Here is a 17,142-nt window from a genome sequence, read left to right on the forward strand (position 1 = left end):
ATCCTTGTACAAACACCTCCAACTTCTCCTGCAGGACCACCCAGATTTCTAGATGCTTCACCTGAGTTTGATCCAAATTCTTCAGATGAGGAACCTGATCATAGAGCATCTCTTGATACTAATGTTGGTCATTCTTCTCTCCGACCTAAGTGGTGGGCTAAGACACTTGCTAATCTTCATGCTGATGACCTCATTGATGGGAGAACTACTCGAAAAAAGAGCAAACCTACAAAGACTATTAACTTTTCTCTCATAGCCAACATTCAATGTATTTGAACCTCAAACATATTCTGAGGCTAAAGGAATTCCAGAGTGGGAACAAGACATGATATCTGAACACCAGAGTTGTCTGAAGAATAACACCTAGGTCCTTTCTGATCTTCCACTAGGGAAGAAACCCATTGGCTGCAAATGGGTTTACAAGATCAAACACAAATTTGACGGTTCTTTGAATAACTACAAAGCTCGTTTAGTTGTGAAGGGCTTTTCAATATCAAAGCATTGATTATGAGGAGACCTTTGCTCCTATTGCAAAGATGAGCACAATCAGATTAGTCCTAGCCATGGCAGCACAAATTGGCTAGAAGGTCCATCAGATGGACGTCAAGAGTGCTTTCCTGAATGGTGATCTCCGCGAAGAGGTCTATATGATGCAGCCTCTTGGTTTCAAGTGTGTTGGTAAAGACCATCAAGTTCTCAGATTGGTTCACTAAAAGATTGGGTAGGCTCAGTTGACAATAAAAAGTCAACTTCTAGATGTGTTAGTTTGGGATCAAGTGTCGTCACATGGACCAATAAGAAGCAACAAGCAGTTTCTTTCTCCTCTAAAAAGGCTGAATACAGAGGGACAATCAAGGCAGGTTGTGAAGTTGTTTGGCTTCGTCGGATGCTTGAGGATATGCAAATGTCACCAGCAGGACCAACCACTTTGTTTGTTGATAACGAAGACGTTATGAAATTAGCACAAAATCTAGACTTCCTTGAACGAACCAAGCATATGGATGTTCATTGTCACTACATACAACAATTGGTTGAAGACGAAACAATAGACTTGCAGTATGTTCCTACAACAAATCAGACTGCAGACATTCTCACCAAGCCTCTTGGTCCTGATAAGTTTGTCAAATTTAGAGGACAGCTTGGGTTGTGGATAGATTAACAATTAAGAGAGAGTATTACAATAATAGATAGCTTCTATTATTAGTTAATAGTTATCTATTTGTAATCTATTGTAAGTATTAGAATGTTTCTAATACAAGTTAGTTTGTAGTTATCTATTAGCTTTCTTTAGCTTTCTTTTAGCATATTTCTATTCTTTATGATCATTTCCTAAGGAAACATCGTTCAATTCTTTTGTATATATCAACCTCTCAGTCTTTGTTAATATCAAGCAAGTATTTTACCAATTACATCGTACTAGTTAGGTACACATGTACAATATGTAATGCAATACATGAAATGCATTCTCTCATAGAGAGAACAAAGAGGGAAAACCTCATAGGAAAAACCCTCAACAAAAAGAGAGATGAAAACACACAAGATGCATGCATGGATGGAGTACTCATGACCCCCCAAGAACTACCTAAATCATGTATATACAAGCATCAGCCTAGACCTAAAATCCCCCCATAATGAAGAATCTCCCACAAAAATGGTGATTGTTTGAAGACAAAACATAGTTCAATGCCTACAAACAACACTTCTCCCTTAGGGAAGAAGATAGACCAAGTACAGATTCAGGAATGCTTCCCATTTTGGATAGGAATTAGGAAGTGGAATCTAAATGAAGTATGATGATGATGCCACAAACGAATCCATATCCAAATGAAAGGAGGAAGGTCTCCAAATATGCATCTCTATAGACTAAATAGGTATCTCCAAGCACAAGGTTTCAATCACATCATTAAAGTGAACCATGAAATGTGACAAACCAAGTGTAAGGAGAAGAATCAAGAATGTCAATCTCCAAAGAAGGTGAAGAAGTGTCTCCAACTCCAATTTTGATGAAATTGTCACCAAAGAGAAAAGAAACCCCCTCAAGTATGTCTCCCAAATCTGAAATGTGAGACTCCACAAATAATGAACCAATATCTAGCAAGCAGGAATCCCATTTAAGAAGACAAATAAAGATCTTTTGCAATGACTCATTGGAATAGTCAACAGAATATGAATGTGTGATCTTGACTGGAAAAGCAAGAGTTGCAAGTAGAGCCTCTAGATCATCCTTACTCTCAATATATGCATTATATTCAATCTCATCTAATGTATCATCGTAATAGGGAAAATTATCTACATCATCAAGTTAAATAAAAAATTTCAACATGATCATCTGGGAATGGAGGAACATGTGGATCTCCAAAATGTTCCCAAATAATGGTCCAAATTATGAGGGCAATAAATACCCTTGATTTTGGAGTAGAATGGATCGTAGAAATTTGAACCAAGACTTATACCAATCTCCTTTAATACGGCCATTTTTATCTTCCCAAATTGTCTTCTGCCACTTTGTCTTTGGCTTAGGTACGAGTTCATAAAGATGAGACAAGAGATTAAGCCATCTAAAATGTACGATGATTCCTTTTGACCATAACTCATAATTATCCCTATTCAACAATATTATAGCGGGAGGTCTACCATATCTCATGATTACATTAATGAAATGATACATTATAAATTTAGATCAACAAATGATTACACCCCACATTAAGCTATAATAGACTTAGATTGTTATGCAAAAGAACAAACTAAGGCCTATGTGTTACAATTGCAAAACTAAGCTAAATTTTGAAAGTGCAGTTTCTTATCACAATCACTGACAAGTGATACCAAATCTAGAAAATACAAAAAAGATTATGCACTTTCAAAAAAATGTGCAACTAAAAAGGAGTCCATATGAGCCCAACTAAGGTCTTAGAAGTTGCAAAAACTGGGATTGTGATATTCAAAAAAATGCAAGAATAGAGATCAAAAATCACCTACACTACTGTGTAGATCACGAAATTCTACCCCAAAACAAAAGCAATTTCTCAAAAGGAGTCCGAATGACTGAGATCATTGTTTAAAAATTGCCTCCGAAATCATTTTTTCTGAATCATTGCTGTCACACCTCCAAAATTCAGATGGCTCTAGATGTGGCCTCAAATGTCAGACTTGGATGAAACAAAAGTTGATTTAGGGGTCTTTGGACCTCCTTATTATGTTGTCAACCTCTGATTTGTACCAGGAAGCTTCAATTTTTACCTACAATAGAAATCCACAAAATACAAAACCCAAATTTTGTCCAAATAGACTATGTAATGATGATGCCTAAATTGTCAAATTTTACTTCCAAAATTGAATCAAGCCAAGATTCATATTATTGAGAAGAGGTCTTCACACCTTAAGAGCTCCAATACCATGCTAGAGTTTTAGGCTACTCTAGAACACCCAAGGATCAAATGAAAGACCAAGATAACTTCCACAAGAGAATGGCAAGACAATTGCATTAAGATGCAAGAACGATATTATTGATAATGGACATAGACATTACATTGTGAAATGTGCGTAATAAGCCTGCATATGATGAAAGACAATGATAAGGAGAATATAAGATATCACTTACACAAGGTGCAATCACATGTCCACCAATGGTGGATCATCTTCCATTATGCAATGAAGTGTGTATCATCTGGTGAGGATGATAATGTAATATGTGCACTAAATGTGGATCTCACACATAAAGTAGAATGAGATAACAACTACCACCACCAAGAGTGGAATTCTCCAACATCATGTGTTTCATTAAGATGTCTCAATGGCAAACTACTATGCAATGCATTATTCTAAGTAAGCTTAAATAAAGTATAATTAATGAATGTTTAATTACACCATCAAAGTGGAAGACAATGTGGTGATTAATGCATTATCGAAAAGACCCACTATATGTCCATTGTCTCAAATACCAATAGATTGGAGGGTTCATTTGTTGGACTACTCCAAGAACAGTTTTGTTGACCAGTTGACAAATGGATAAATTCAAGATGATCGATACAAAGTGGTTGATGATGCCATCTACTACAAGGACAAGATCTATTATGTGCTAATATCAAAGATGAAGGTGAAGATCTTGAGGAAGATTCACAAGTCACCCCTAGCAAGACATTCAAAAGACCTCAAGACTTATAGGCAGGTCCATGAGAAGTTCACATGAAGGGCCTCAAGGATGATGTGTAGCAGCACGTCAAGGAGTGAACTACATGCTAGCAAAGCAAAACCGAGCATGCTCCTTCGACATTGTTACTTCAACTGTTGCTTATTCCCAATCAAAAATGGGAGATCATTTCCATGACCTTCATTATGGGGCTACCCAAAGTACAAGGAGAGGATTGTATCTATGTGGTGGCTGATCGATTAAGCAAGTATGCACAAATTTTGGCCACCCCTACAAGATTTTGGGCAATTCAGGTTGCAAAGTTGTTCTTTTAAGAGATATTCTAATTGCATGACCTCTCAAGGATTATAGTCTTCTAAGGGCTTTTTGGATGGAGCTCCTCAAATTGACAAGTAATATGTTGACTCTAAGTACTAGCTACCAAGGAACAAACTAATATTGTAAATTAGTGGTTGGACAACTATTTGACAAACTACGTAGCAGCACAGCAAAAGACACAAATTCATTGGCTACATCTCAGTGAGCACTACTATAACACTACTTACCATGTGTCAATAGGCATGTCATCTTTCAAGGCACTTTATGGTTATGAGGCTATATCATTTGTTAATTTGGCATTAGGAGATAATCAAGCACCTATGGCCAAGGATCAGTAGCCATAGAGCCTAGATATCCTTTGATCTGTCAAGGAGAAGCTACAAAAGGCCCACATTCAACAAAAGACATATACAAATCAGCCCAAGATTGAATAGAGTTTTGAGGTTGGAGAGTTGGAGAGTTGGTATATCTTCAATTACAGCCCTATAGATAGTCTTTGAAGAGGAGTGGGCTGATAAGCTCAAACCTTACTTCTACAGGCCTTACAAGGTGATATTGAGGATACCTTCCTTCTACAGGCCTTACAAGGTGATATTGAGGATAGGAGAAGTTGCTTGTAAGTTGGAGTTTCTAGAGGGAAATCGGATTCATGTGTGTTTTACGTATCTTGCCTCAAGAATGTGGTTGGGTAGCATGTCACAATTTTCAAGGAGTCATTGCCACTTGTGTCATTCTTCATAGACTTCATTGGTTCTTCTCCCTCAAATGGCTAGAACTTGAACATCCAAAATTATTGACTAGAATTTTGAATAAAGACAAAAAAGATTGAAGGGTTAGGAAATCTACTTTACTCCTAAGGACAATGATATCATGGGTGACACTTAGATGGGTGTAATTCTCATACCAAGCTTTGGCTCACCAAATATAACAACTACAGAAGGATGATGCAATCTCCAATAGTAATGAAGGATTGTCATAATGCCAACATTCTCCAAATACCCCATATTGGCACAATCCAAATGAGCATTCACAATTGAACTTAGTATTAAATCAAGTTCAAACTCACCTTAAACTATGACTTGCAATAAACAAGTAACAAAAGGTGTGAACATGGAATTCATTCTATGTCTTTGCATTTCTCCATTCCAATCAATGAACTTTGACTAAACTTAGTGAAGTAGAAACCATGCAAAATGTAGAAGCAACACACAAGAATCCGCCATATCTTCAATAAAAATTGTATATTAACTTCAACATAGTCTCAGAAACAATTTCTTGTCTCCAGTTGCTACTTCTATTTACCATTTGCTAACTAACTCTCTTACAAGTAAGAAGGTCGAGCCTTTTACAAACCTCTCAATTACAACGAAGGGCCCCAATTGATTTGAAATCAACCACCAAGATAATTTAGTGAAACCCTAATTAAGGTTAGTTACAATTATTGCATACAATTATTTGACGTGATATAATGAGAGTATAACATTGCTTTAGAATGCATATCCTTTTAAGAATGGATTAATGAGAAAATTGATTAAAGCATTTCATTAAATGCATCCCACATGTCTACTTTTGAACGAACTTGGTTGGATGAACTTGCACATATCCACTTGAAATTACTTGACTAGTTGAAGATGATTGGGCACCATCTCATCGTTCATATCCTTACCCTTGACAAAGCAGAGATATCTCTCTAATTTTGATTAAATCTTTGAAACTATCTCCCTTGCGAATAATTGTGATGGGTCATAGTCCCTCATTACTTAGATTGTGATAACATTCTCCAATTGTAAAGCTATCCTATTCTTGTCCTTGTCAAAATGTGAATTTGTCTTTGAGCTCAAACTTGTCATAAATCTCTCTATGTTGCCTTGTTGAATGCATTGATCTTTGCATTTATTGATGAATCCTCTGTGTTGCAATTGCATTGTTGAGTCCTTCATCCCTCACCACCATCTTATGTACTATTCCTTGACCTTTTCATAGTTGTACCCTCCATGTTGTTGAAAATATCTTCCTCCTCAGTTCACTGTCATCCCTCATGCCACTATCTCTATAAAAGAGAAGGAGAATATGCCATGGATTGTAATAGCAGATGAAACCCTTAGGTGAGTGAAATAATAAAAATGAAAAATTAATGCCCTCGCATCATTAACTCATGTCATGCAAAAGAATATCACAAGAATGCCACTAAATCACACAAAATGGCTCCACAAACACCTCAAATTCTACCCTTCAATACTGAAATTTTATTTTTCTTAGATATAAAAATGTTTGATTCTGTGAATAAAATTCATCAAGATTGGGTATGTGCATTGCATTTCCTTCAACACCAATCTTCTTGAGTTTTTACTTGACTTTTTGCAATCTGATTTATTTGATTCCATCTACCTTTAACTTGCCAAATTTGCCTTGAACTTGCACTCCTTTCAGGAAATTTAGCACATCTACCTCCTAAATTAGCACCTAAGTGTTTTTTTCCTGCCATGATTATACTTTTGAGTTGTGTTTGATTGATGTCCTATAATCACTGTAAATGGTTGATCACTTCTAAAGTTGTGACAGATTTGTTGTTTTGATGTGGAGCCTAATCAGACTCAGAGGTTAATTTTTCCCACCTTATTCGGTGCAGTTTCTCCCCAAATTACTTCTACGAGGTTTTTCCCAAGACGGGGTCAAGGGGCAGCGTCCCTTGCAAAGTCCTGGGACAACACCCCCAAGAGGGTTTTTGGAAAAGCTCAACTGACTTTATTATTGTAAAAAGCATCAGCTGCTATTTTTCCTATTGGACGACTTATTCTAACCCTAATTTTGTAAGCGGCAAAAAGCTTATATAAAATGGCTTAGGGTTAGGTATTTCATAATGTATGATTAGTTTGTAGCTTCTTGTGGCAGTATTGAGTTGTAAGGGATTGTAGATTGCAATCAGCTTGTAATCACTTGATAATAAGAATATTGGACTCGTTGCTTGGTGAATGTAACCCATGGATTGGGTGAAAGACGTTAAATATTTCTGTCTTGTGTTGTCTTCTATGTGCTTTATTTATTTCTGATATTGGTTATTTGCATGTAATTGTTATTTCTATCTTGTTAATCCTAACATTTGCAAGGAATGCAACCTCTTTAAGTATTTGAACATTTGCCTTGTTCAAATTGGACCCATTCAGTTTTTCCCAAAGACCTAGGATGGAAATCAAAGGGTAAGCTGGAAATTTTGGGTGGGTTTCTTCATGTTAGCTATAAGTGCAATTTACTTGGACAGAATGTGATGTTATTAAAGTAATTTCAAACACTAGGTAAGCAAGATCATTAAGTTAAAATTTTCCATTTTTCTTGCTTGAAAGGCTATAAATACAAATTTGGGAGCCCATACTCAAAACCCATTTCACACTTCAAAACAAATACATCCTTTGATTGCTCTGATCTGCTCCTTCAGCTCTCATATTGCCACCCCTGTGTCTGATTTTGAATTGTACTGCACCTTACTTCTTGAGAATCCGCAATGATTAGGACAGAATTTGCCTTAGTATTGGAAAACCTTCTTGATCTCAATTGAATTCAAACTTCTAGATGAAATTTGCCTATCTGATTTTATTCACCTCTGCTCTGATTGTCTTTATTCAGATAAAATGAGCCTTGTCTGCTCTGATCATTGCTCCACTAGTGGCAAATTTATACTTTTTATGCCTTGGCTTGTCTCCATATTTGCTCTCCAGTGATCAGATCTGAGAGCTTATCCTCTTAGAATGCTTGTTTATCTTTTGAAATTGTCTCTCAATGGATCAAGATGGCTGGCCTTGTTATTGCTCTGCTCTACAATATAAAATGTGTTTGAGGTGTGATTGAAATGCACTCAACTGATCTTTATTTATAGCATCCAAGCCTCTTTAACGATGGGCTAGTTGAGGAGGCCAACCCTTTATTCAAATTTTGAAATATTTTAAATCAAATTTAGGAGCCTTATCAACAAGGACAGCCAGAATTGAGAATAAGCAATTTACCTAGGTCGGAAATTAGTATACAAGCTGGATATGCCACTTAAACTACCCAATCAATGAGGTCAGATATGCACTAAGGAGCTGGAAATGGATTTCAAACATGACCATTTGCAATTTCACATCAAAATAAAATGCTTCTTCTAGGTTGGAATTTAAAGTGGCCATTGGAAATGGATTTCAAACTTGACCACTTTGCAAGTTGTCCTTGAAACAACTTCTAACCTTAGGCGGATTTGAGAAGTGGAGCTGGAAATGGTCAAGGAGCAAGACAGATTTCCAGCTTAAAGCTGGGAATGAACAACTTGATTTTACGACTTCATCTGTCAAAATTTATTTTCAAAACTCCCTCAACCTTGAATCAAACTCCATCACAGTTAATACCTTCTTCATCTTGAATTGGATCTCAACTTGACTTGGCTATTTTATCTCAAAATATCATGCTTCCTTCAAAGTTGGGATTCTACAAGGAAACTGGAAATGCTCCTCGTAGAGGTTGGATTTCTGGCTTGGAGCTGGAAATGAGCAAACTAAAAATTGCCCCTCCTCACTCAAGTTTGTGTTAGTTTTCTAAGGATCACTGCAAATGTACTAAGCACTGCCATTGTATTTGGTATGTGTTTTCCAAATGGCAGCGACCTCTTATTTAAATTGAGAATAAGCCATGAAGAGACATGTCCCATGAATGGAACATGTTTATTCGTTAATTAGACAATTAATATAATAAAATTTAATCATTTTTATTCATACTTATATATTTGTTTATCCAATAGAAGCTACAAAACATCAACACTCCCTCTTAGCTAGGGAGGATTAACACAAGTATTACCTCAATGTAATATCAAGTTAGCAAGATTAAGGAGATCTTTGATCAGAAGATATCCATCATTTTGATATCAAGAGTATTGAACCAAGTCGTGTGATATTCACCAAGTACTCCAAGTAATGGCCTTCCAAAACATCAAGACGTGTGATATTTGCCAAGTACTCTATCTAATGGCCTTCCAAAATATCAATATGCATAACATTCACCATGTACTAAAAAATGTTTATAAGGTGTGTGCACTTGCATTCTTGTAATGCTTACTACATAAACATCTTCCATGTGAAATGTCATCTATTATGATTAGCATAGACATTGTAAGATATCCATCGTAATAGAAAAGTAAGTTATTGTAAGATTGTCACCTTTCAATAACTTCTGCAAATACAAGTAACATCATTTGGAAGTCATCACTTCCTCATGATGTACATAGGGTGTAGGCCCACTAAAATCACATAGCCACAATGTATATTCATGAATCACAGTCCTCTTGTCTGCCACAATTTATTGATCACTGAAGAATCCATCTCAACATAGTTTACTCCCTTTGAATCAATATGATTGAGATCACCAAAGGTTGACTGAATCATATCCTCTATCTTCTCCCTCTCTTTCCAGGTTGCCTAAAATGTCAGCCTCCCTTTGAATCTCAATCTCCCTCTTTTTCCTACAAGAACATTCTCAGGGTAAAAGATCAAGGTATATAGCTCATATAGAAATAAGAAAGAGACTACTATAATACCCAAGGACAATAATTCTGCATAATAAGATCATTTCAATTTAATATAGATCTAACTTAAATCTATATTTTCAACATATCGTTTTCGTATTAAATCCACAGACACATAATAATCTATAGTGACCACTTTCACTTATATTCTTTAAAAATATATATTTGACTTCATGTATAATCACCATATATATATATATATATATATATATATATATATATATATATATATATATATATATATATATATATATATTCATTGCAGTCAAAATATTTCATATTCAACATATTGAAATGAGATCATAAGAACGAAATAATACATACTTATGTATACTTTACCTTTGCCCACAAGAACTATGTATTTAGTCTATGTCCCTTGCCATTGGTCAAATTCATCATGTCATTCCCGACCCCCTTAATATTATGGTTTGAACTATATTTTATATCCCATTGGGTCCACCAAGCGATGCGACCTCTAAGATGGCTTGCAAGGAAATGACGTACAAAATAAGTCCTCTTCCCACGTACTCTTCACATGCCTAACATAACTTTCTTTCACCTATATTTCCTATTGTGCTAATGATCTTGTCTATCCATTTACCATTGTCGATTTGTTTGGAAGACACCCATTGTACTTTCCTTGATCCATAGTGGCCTTACCAAGGGCCCACAACACCTTTTTGACAATCAAATCATTATACTTCTGGCATCGATCTTTATATCCCTTTCTCGACAACACAGCAGCCTTAGATACCTTTGCCTAGAATCAATTAAGTCGTCCATACACCTTCGCTCACTATATTGCATTAGTGTTGTAGCGTGGTCAAATCATTATGTATTCACCCTTGATAATTTTAATTAATGGTCATTCCTCTATATGCAATTTTACCTTTCCATGCTAGTTCACGTGGGATGGCAATTATAATAGGAGTGAGTTAATAAGTTTACTTTTCCCTCTTATTATTCAATGAAGCATGAAGGGATTCGCCCCTTTTCAATTTACTTCCTTATTATTGTCCTTTCTTCCATGATATCTACGTCAGTGTTGGCCTTTGTATTGGCACAAGGACATGCTTGATCGACTAGTAGTAATCTTTATGTTGTCCTGACTAGAGATCTGCAATGGCACCAAATATATGGTATTTCCCTTTCTATAATAGTAGAGCTTATGGGCAGTCGATGGAAGCTTCCTTATTCCAATCATTGACAGACTAAGGCATTCTCTTTCATACCGTTGATCTGCTTCAATGTCTTCTACCTTCGATTCCGCCTTCTATCTCTATCACCATTGTAATTATCTATGATGTGACTAAAGTATTATGATTGTTTCCAATAGTTCCTGATGCTTCCTGTCGGGTATGGTGTAACTTACGCTTCCACAAATGTGTTTGTCATTTGTATGCTCTATATTCCTCCACTAAGTTGGATTCTCTATCAGATGTCTCCTCCCATATTCCACATCCTCTCACTTCCATAGTCTATTACCTGTCGAGATTTCCAGGAGATTCATTTGCTGCTATACGTCTCTTAACAGTTGTTGGTAGTCACAAAACATTTCCAATAGGCCCGATTAATATCAAAGTTATTTGTGTTTCATGCGTAAATGCCTTAGCAAGGTTTGCACGACATTATTTATGTACAAGAACTCCATATACAAGCTTTAGACTATTCTTCTCCCTTACATATGTATCATTGCCTCTTATTTATTCCATATTTAACCGTGCTTAGATCTACCTTCAAGTTGTTTAGGCTTTATAGAAGGAACTTGGCTTTGATACCATGTTAGTTTTCTGAGGATCGTTGTACATATACTAAACATTGTCATTGTATTTGGTATGTTTTTCCAAATGGCAGTGACCTCTAATTTAAATTGAGAATAAGCCATGAAGAGACATGTCCTATGAATGGGACATATGTATTCATTAATTAGATAATTAATATTATTAAAATTTAATCATGTGACATGTCTCCTACTTATCAATTTAATCATCGTTATGTATATAATATAATAATTTCTCTCATATAACAATAAACTTATATATATACAAATTATATCTCATATATAATTATATATAGGTTTATCCGACAGAAGCTCCCAAATATCAACAGTTCGAGTTTTTTCCATCATTTATCATTGAACTTTTTCTTTTTGATTTTCTGATTGAGTCTCTTTCATTCATCTTCATCCCTGAAACCTCATCTTACATGTTTAAAAATTCAAACTTGAACCTTATCTTTAGGTTGGAAATCAGAAGCTAAAATGGAAATTTTGAAGGACTTAGCCATTTTTGTGATTGATCTTGAAATTGTCTCACCATCCTTGGTCAGAAATTAGAGGCAGAGCTGGAAATGCTCTTCAAGGAGGTCGGATTTCCATATCAGAGCTGGAAATGAGAAAGCAACTGCACTTAGACTTTCCACATTCCCCTTTCGAAATTCTCATCTCTTATTCAAACATAAAGATATTCTTCTCTCTTCCTAAAAACTTGACTTGTGAACCAAAAATATAGAAAGACTTCTTCATTTTATATGCCAAACCACTTGATTCTTGCAATTTTCCTCTACACATGCGGGGTGGATTGAAGAGGTAGAGCTGGAAATGCACGCCAAAGGAGGTTAGAAATTCACTAATGAATTGAAATGTACTCCCAAGGAGGTGAAATTAAGGAACTGGAAATAGTTCCCAAGGATGTTGGAAAATCACTAAGAAGCTGAAAACGCTCCATAGTTTGACCATATTTCACCCAATGAGCTAGAAAACCATAAGGTTTTGGCCTAAGAAATCCATCTGTCAGGAACTTGACTTTCAATTGATTGTGCAAGACTCATTGAGGTTCTTGTTTTAAACAGGATTCTTAGACACTTCTGTCTTTCAAGTTCCCCAACATTGGCATATTTCTACCCAACCAACTTACAAACTTAAGGAGTCTCCATCTTACCCATGCTCTGAACTTCACTTGATCTAATTTCAACGTTTCCACTCTCACACTTTTCCACAAGTTGATCAAAACTCCACCAAGACTTGACAAGAATTCTCAATCACTTAGGAGACTACAAGACAAACTATTGCCAAGATAGACTAAATCTAACAAGCACCAACAACAGACAAAGGTAAACACCAAGCCACTAAGGGAAAAATTTGGTATCCCCATTTGCAACAGGAAGTGTGTGTTTATAGCACGAGTCCCACAAGAGTTAATTGTCACACAAGGGGCCAAATCAAGGGGGCACACCAGTGCACCACCTTGCATTAGATAGGACCAATCTTTATATCTTAAATTTGGGCACCCAGTTTTAGGACTGCCACCTTTGAGGTTTAGGGCTTAAAATTGCAAATTTAAGTAAGTCACTTGGTTGTTCATTAGGATAATTCAGGACGTATCACTTCTTGTATCTAGAATTCCAACTGAGGAATTGAGCATTGGAGAGCAGTTTTGGGGGTGAGAGATCCTCCCTAGTCTGTTGGTTTCTCCAATAATGTGAAGACACTTTGTGACCTTATTGGACAGATTGGATTTATCATCTTTTGCAGATTATAATCAGATATCAACATCATTTGCAGACTTAAGCATCCAACTGTAGCATCCCAACATTCGGCCTTTGGTTCCAAATGTGAGGATCTACACTGTGGCATACATATCCTCATTGCAGATCTCTATTTCAAGTAGCAACTTCTATCATTCCAGCATACAAGCTCAACAACATATATCTTTATCTTTTACAGTCAATCACATATACTACCAGCTCCATCATACTCTACGATCAGGAAAAGGCAACAACAATTCAATCTTGAGAGCATTGCAATACACATCTTGGCACATTCACACAGCAATATCATTACTTCCAATCATCGGCAACATCAGTAATTGCTGTACTATTCTGTGATTCCAAAAAGCATACTGAGAAAGGGTGGCAAATATAAATTAAGAATACCAATCACTGAGATATACATACTCTGTAATCGAGCTTGTCTCTAGCAGCTGCAACTTCACCAAGCACACATCCAATTGACAACAAACTCCATATCGTCATCCTTACACGGCAACATCTCTATTCCATTCATCATCCCATACATGCTTCAACATTGTACCCACCAATCACACATATTGACATTCCATACAGTTACAAACTGCACATTCTCACCCTCAAAGGCCACAGTAGAAATCTAGAGCACAAGCCATCCATAGTCGATTTATATGAACCAATATTATCAATACAGAGACAAGTAATCTTCATACACAGTGATCGCAGAGTTTCAAGGCATCAGATTTGTATACATCATATACCTCAGAGTGACACAGGCATATGATTGCACCATCAATTGTATATCAATTGTATCCGCACCTTGCAATGTGGATACTCATTGTTGGAAGACCTGTTGCTAGTTGCAGAATCATCTCTGATCGTATATTGTTCTGATAATAATTGTTAATCTCTGATTTCTGCTATCAATTCTGTGTTGTCTCTGCATTTTCATCTTATTCAGAAATTGGGACATTTAATTCATTCGTGCGTGGTGCACATATGTCTGTACATGTGCACACGTGGGTGTGCATGTTCATGGAATAAAAATTAAGTGCCACAGAATAATTGAAATGCAGCTCACTAAACCTGAAGACGAATGTCATGTCCATTAAATTCATATAGGAAATCAGAAGCCATGACCCCATAAATTAAGTCTATCAGTCCTTATAACAGTGCTTAAGGAACCCATAATTTATCTCCTCAGTGTGCTTCACAAGTGACATGAACTGATACATATTGAGAACAGAGTGAGTAGATTTTAGTGTAAGTTATGGCGTAACATTAAGGGGCAAATTTATAATAGTGTAACCCAATTTCAAATCCACTTTGGCAGAATTAAGTGGCCTAGAAGACAAGAAGACGTGGAGAACTCAATGAGAATTATCGCAGAGTAAATTTCAAACGTCACCTGTGTTTATAAATTTAATGGATATTATCCAAGGTCACCTTAGTGGGATGCATTTGAGAACTGCTCATGTTTGGGAATTTCAAGAGTGGGTGATTCAACTTTCAATTGTAAGGCACATTGAAGCATCCCCCATTTCACAAATTTTACAATAGATGTTCACACTAATGCTATGGGATGCTTCAAAGGCTCACCTACGTTTAAACATTTTTTTAATGTAATCCAAGCTTTCAGTAATGAGGTACCATAGAGCATCACTTATCTGAATGTGATCCAAACTCACAATTATGAATTACTATTGAGCATCATTTATATTTAAGAGTCTTAAGGTTGTGATACAAGCTAATCGTATGAATATCTGGTACATTAAATCATCGCCTAAGATTTTAAGAATGTGAGCCACCCACAAGTTCACATTTGTGGGGTGTATTCAAGCATCAACCATGTTTACAAAATCTACGAATGTGATACAAACTTATGATTATGGGTTACATTCAAGAATCATATAAATTTGAAGAACGCGATACAACTCAAAATCTGGGGTTACATTAAATCAGCACCCTTGTTTACAAATCTAAACAGCGTGACACAATTTTACCGTAGCGGGAAACACTGAAACATCACCCATGTTTACCTAAAGATTATGATCAAAGCTTACAATTATGGGGTGTATTCAAGTTATCATGTTTGCAAATTTTAAGAATATTATCCTAGCTCAAGCGTAAAATTATGAAGTACAGTAAAGCGCCACTTTCAATAAAAAATTCTGGGAATGCAATCCAAGCTTGTAACTATGGGCTAGAGCAGAGATGAAAAGAAATCAATCAGTTTGAACCAAAACTAATTTAAAGGAGCATTGGACTATAGCGGCTACGCTCTCGATTGGGAGATTTTATAACTGTTTGCCATACCCAAAGCAGGGGAGTAGGAATAAATTTTAATGTACAGGTACAGCGAGCTCCATTTGAAGACTGTTTTAAGCATCATCCATGTTTACAAATATTAAGACTATTAACCAAACTTATCACACAGTGCACTGTAAAAACACTAACATGAGCAGGATTTAAGTTACTTACCTTGTGGAGCTCAGTACCTGCAAGAAGAGTGTCCACTTCACCAACACTCCAAACCAAGGGCACACACTCCTGGTATGGTAATAACTGCAGATATTCATACCAAGGAGAGGAAGGACCTTTGCTTCTTTCATACATTAGTGCTACTGCAAGTCCTAGGACACCCCCAAGACCGGCCTCTTGAATGAAGTGAGAGGCAGTTGTGGTTGTTATGGTGAGGCATGCTTTCTTAGGTATGGTGGCAATGAGGTCCCCTTCTTTGAGGTCGCACAGAGCCCTTACTCCGATGCCTGCAACACTGTTTCCTTGCCCGATGCAGAGGTCAAGAGCATCACTGTATTCTATGCCATTCGATTTCATCCACCTCTTGAATGATCTCACTTGTCTTGACATCTTTTTATATGTTAAATGTCGTCTTGCTGTCTGCACTTTTAGGGATTGCAGGTGATGAAACGCGACGTAGATTTAACATATACTACATAGTGGTACATTTAACAAGATTTTTTAGGTGTTTCAGAATCGGTAGTTTTCTGTGCTGGAATTCACTGCCATTCGATTGCATCCAACTCTTGAACGATCTCAATCCTCTTGTCATCTTCTTCTTAGTTTATGCCGTTATGCTGTCTGAACTTATACGGATTGCACAGAGATGAAACACGCCGTAGATATGAATGGATAGTGCCTACTGTTACAATTCACAAGAATGTTTTTGTTTTAGAAACCTAGGTGTTCCTCACAAGGAATTCATAGCACAGAGATGAAACACGCCGTATATATGAATGGACAGTGCCTACTGTTACAATTCACAAGAATGTTTTTGTTTTAGAGACCTAGGTTTCTCACAAGGAATTCATAGCAATGGTGTTACAAAATGTACCTATTGAGGGTTAGAGAATATATATTTGTGTAAGAAAATGTTCTCGAGTTAATATTTGGTTCGAGGAAGAATGGGAAGGTCTACAAATTAGGAAAAAGAAATTATTAGAGCTTATATACAAATTTTAAGAAAGGAAAAAAAATTGGTGATTATGAGGTGGAAAGAGTTGATTTTTACAAATTATTTTTGAAAGAGTTATTTTTTGAAGAAAAAGAAAGAAAAAAATATTATAACTTTTTAGTAGTTTGA

At 36.3% G+C, this 17,142-nt stretch overlaps 1 protein-coding gene across 2 annotated transcripts in view; it reads right to left on the reverse strand.

The window, feature by feature from the left end:
* The window catches only part of LOC149568799 (SET domain-containing protein), a 97,721-nt gene extending 80,787 nt beyond the window's left edge, over positions 1-16,934 (reverse strand). Inside the window, exon 1 of one of the 2 annotated variants that reach the window (XM_089821685.1) lies at positions 16,020-16,934. In XM_089821685.1, coding sequence (XP_089677811.1) covers positions 16,020-16,409 — 390 coding nt within the window. In that variant the 5' untranslated portion in view covers positions 16,410-16,934. The remainder of the gene's footprint in view (positions 1-16,019) is intronic. The other variant, XM_089821686.1, reaches the window with a different exon arrangement.
* Between the last annotated feature and the right edge of the window lie 208 nt (positions 16,935-17,142).

Source organism: Cupressus sempervirens, chromosome 3 (genome assembly GCF_028749045.1).
Source record: "Cupressus sempervirens isolate cs-2001-9-10 chromosome 3, ASM2874904v1, whole genome shotgun sequence".
Lineage (NCBI taxonomy): Eukaryota > Viridiplantae > Streptophyta > Pinopsida > Cupressales > Cupressaceae > Cupressus > Cupressus sempervirens.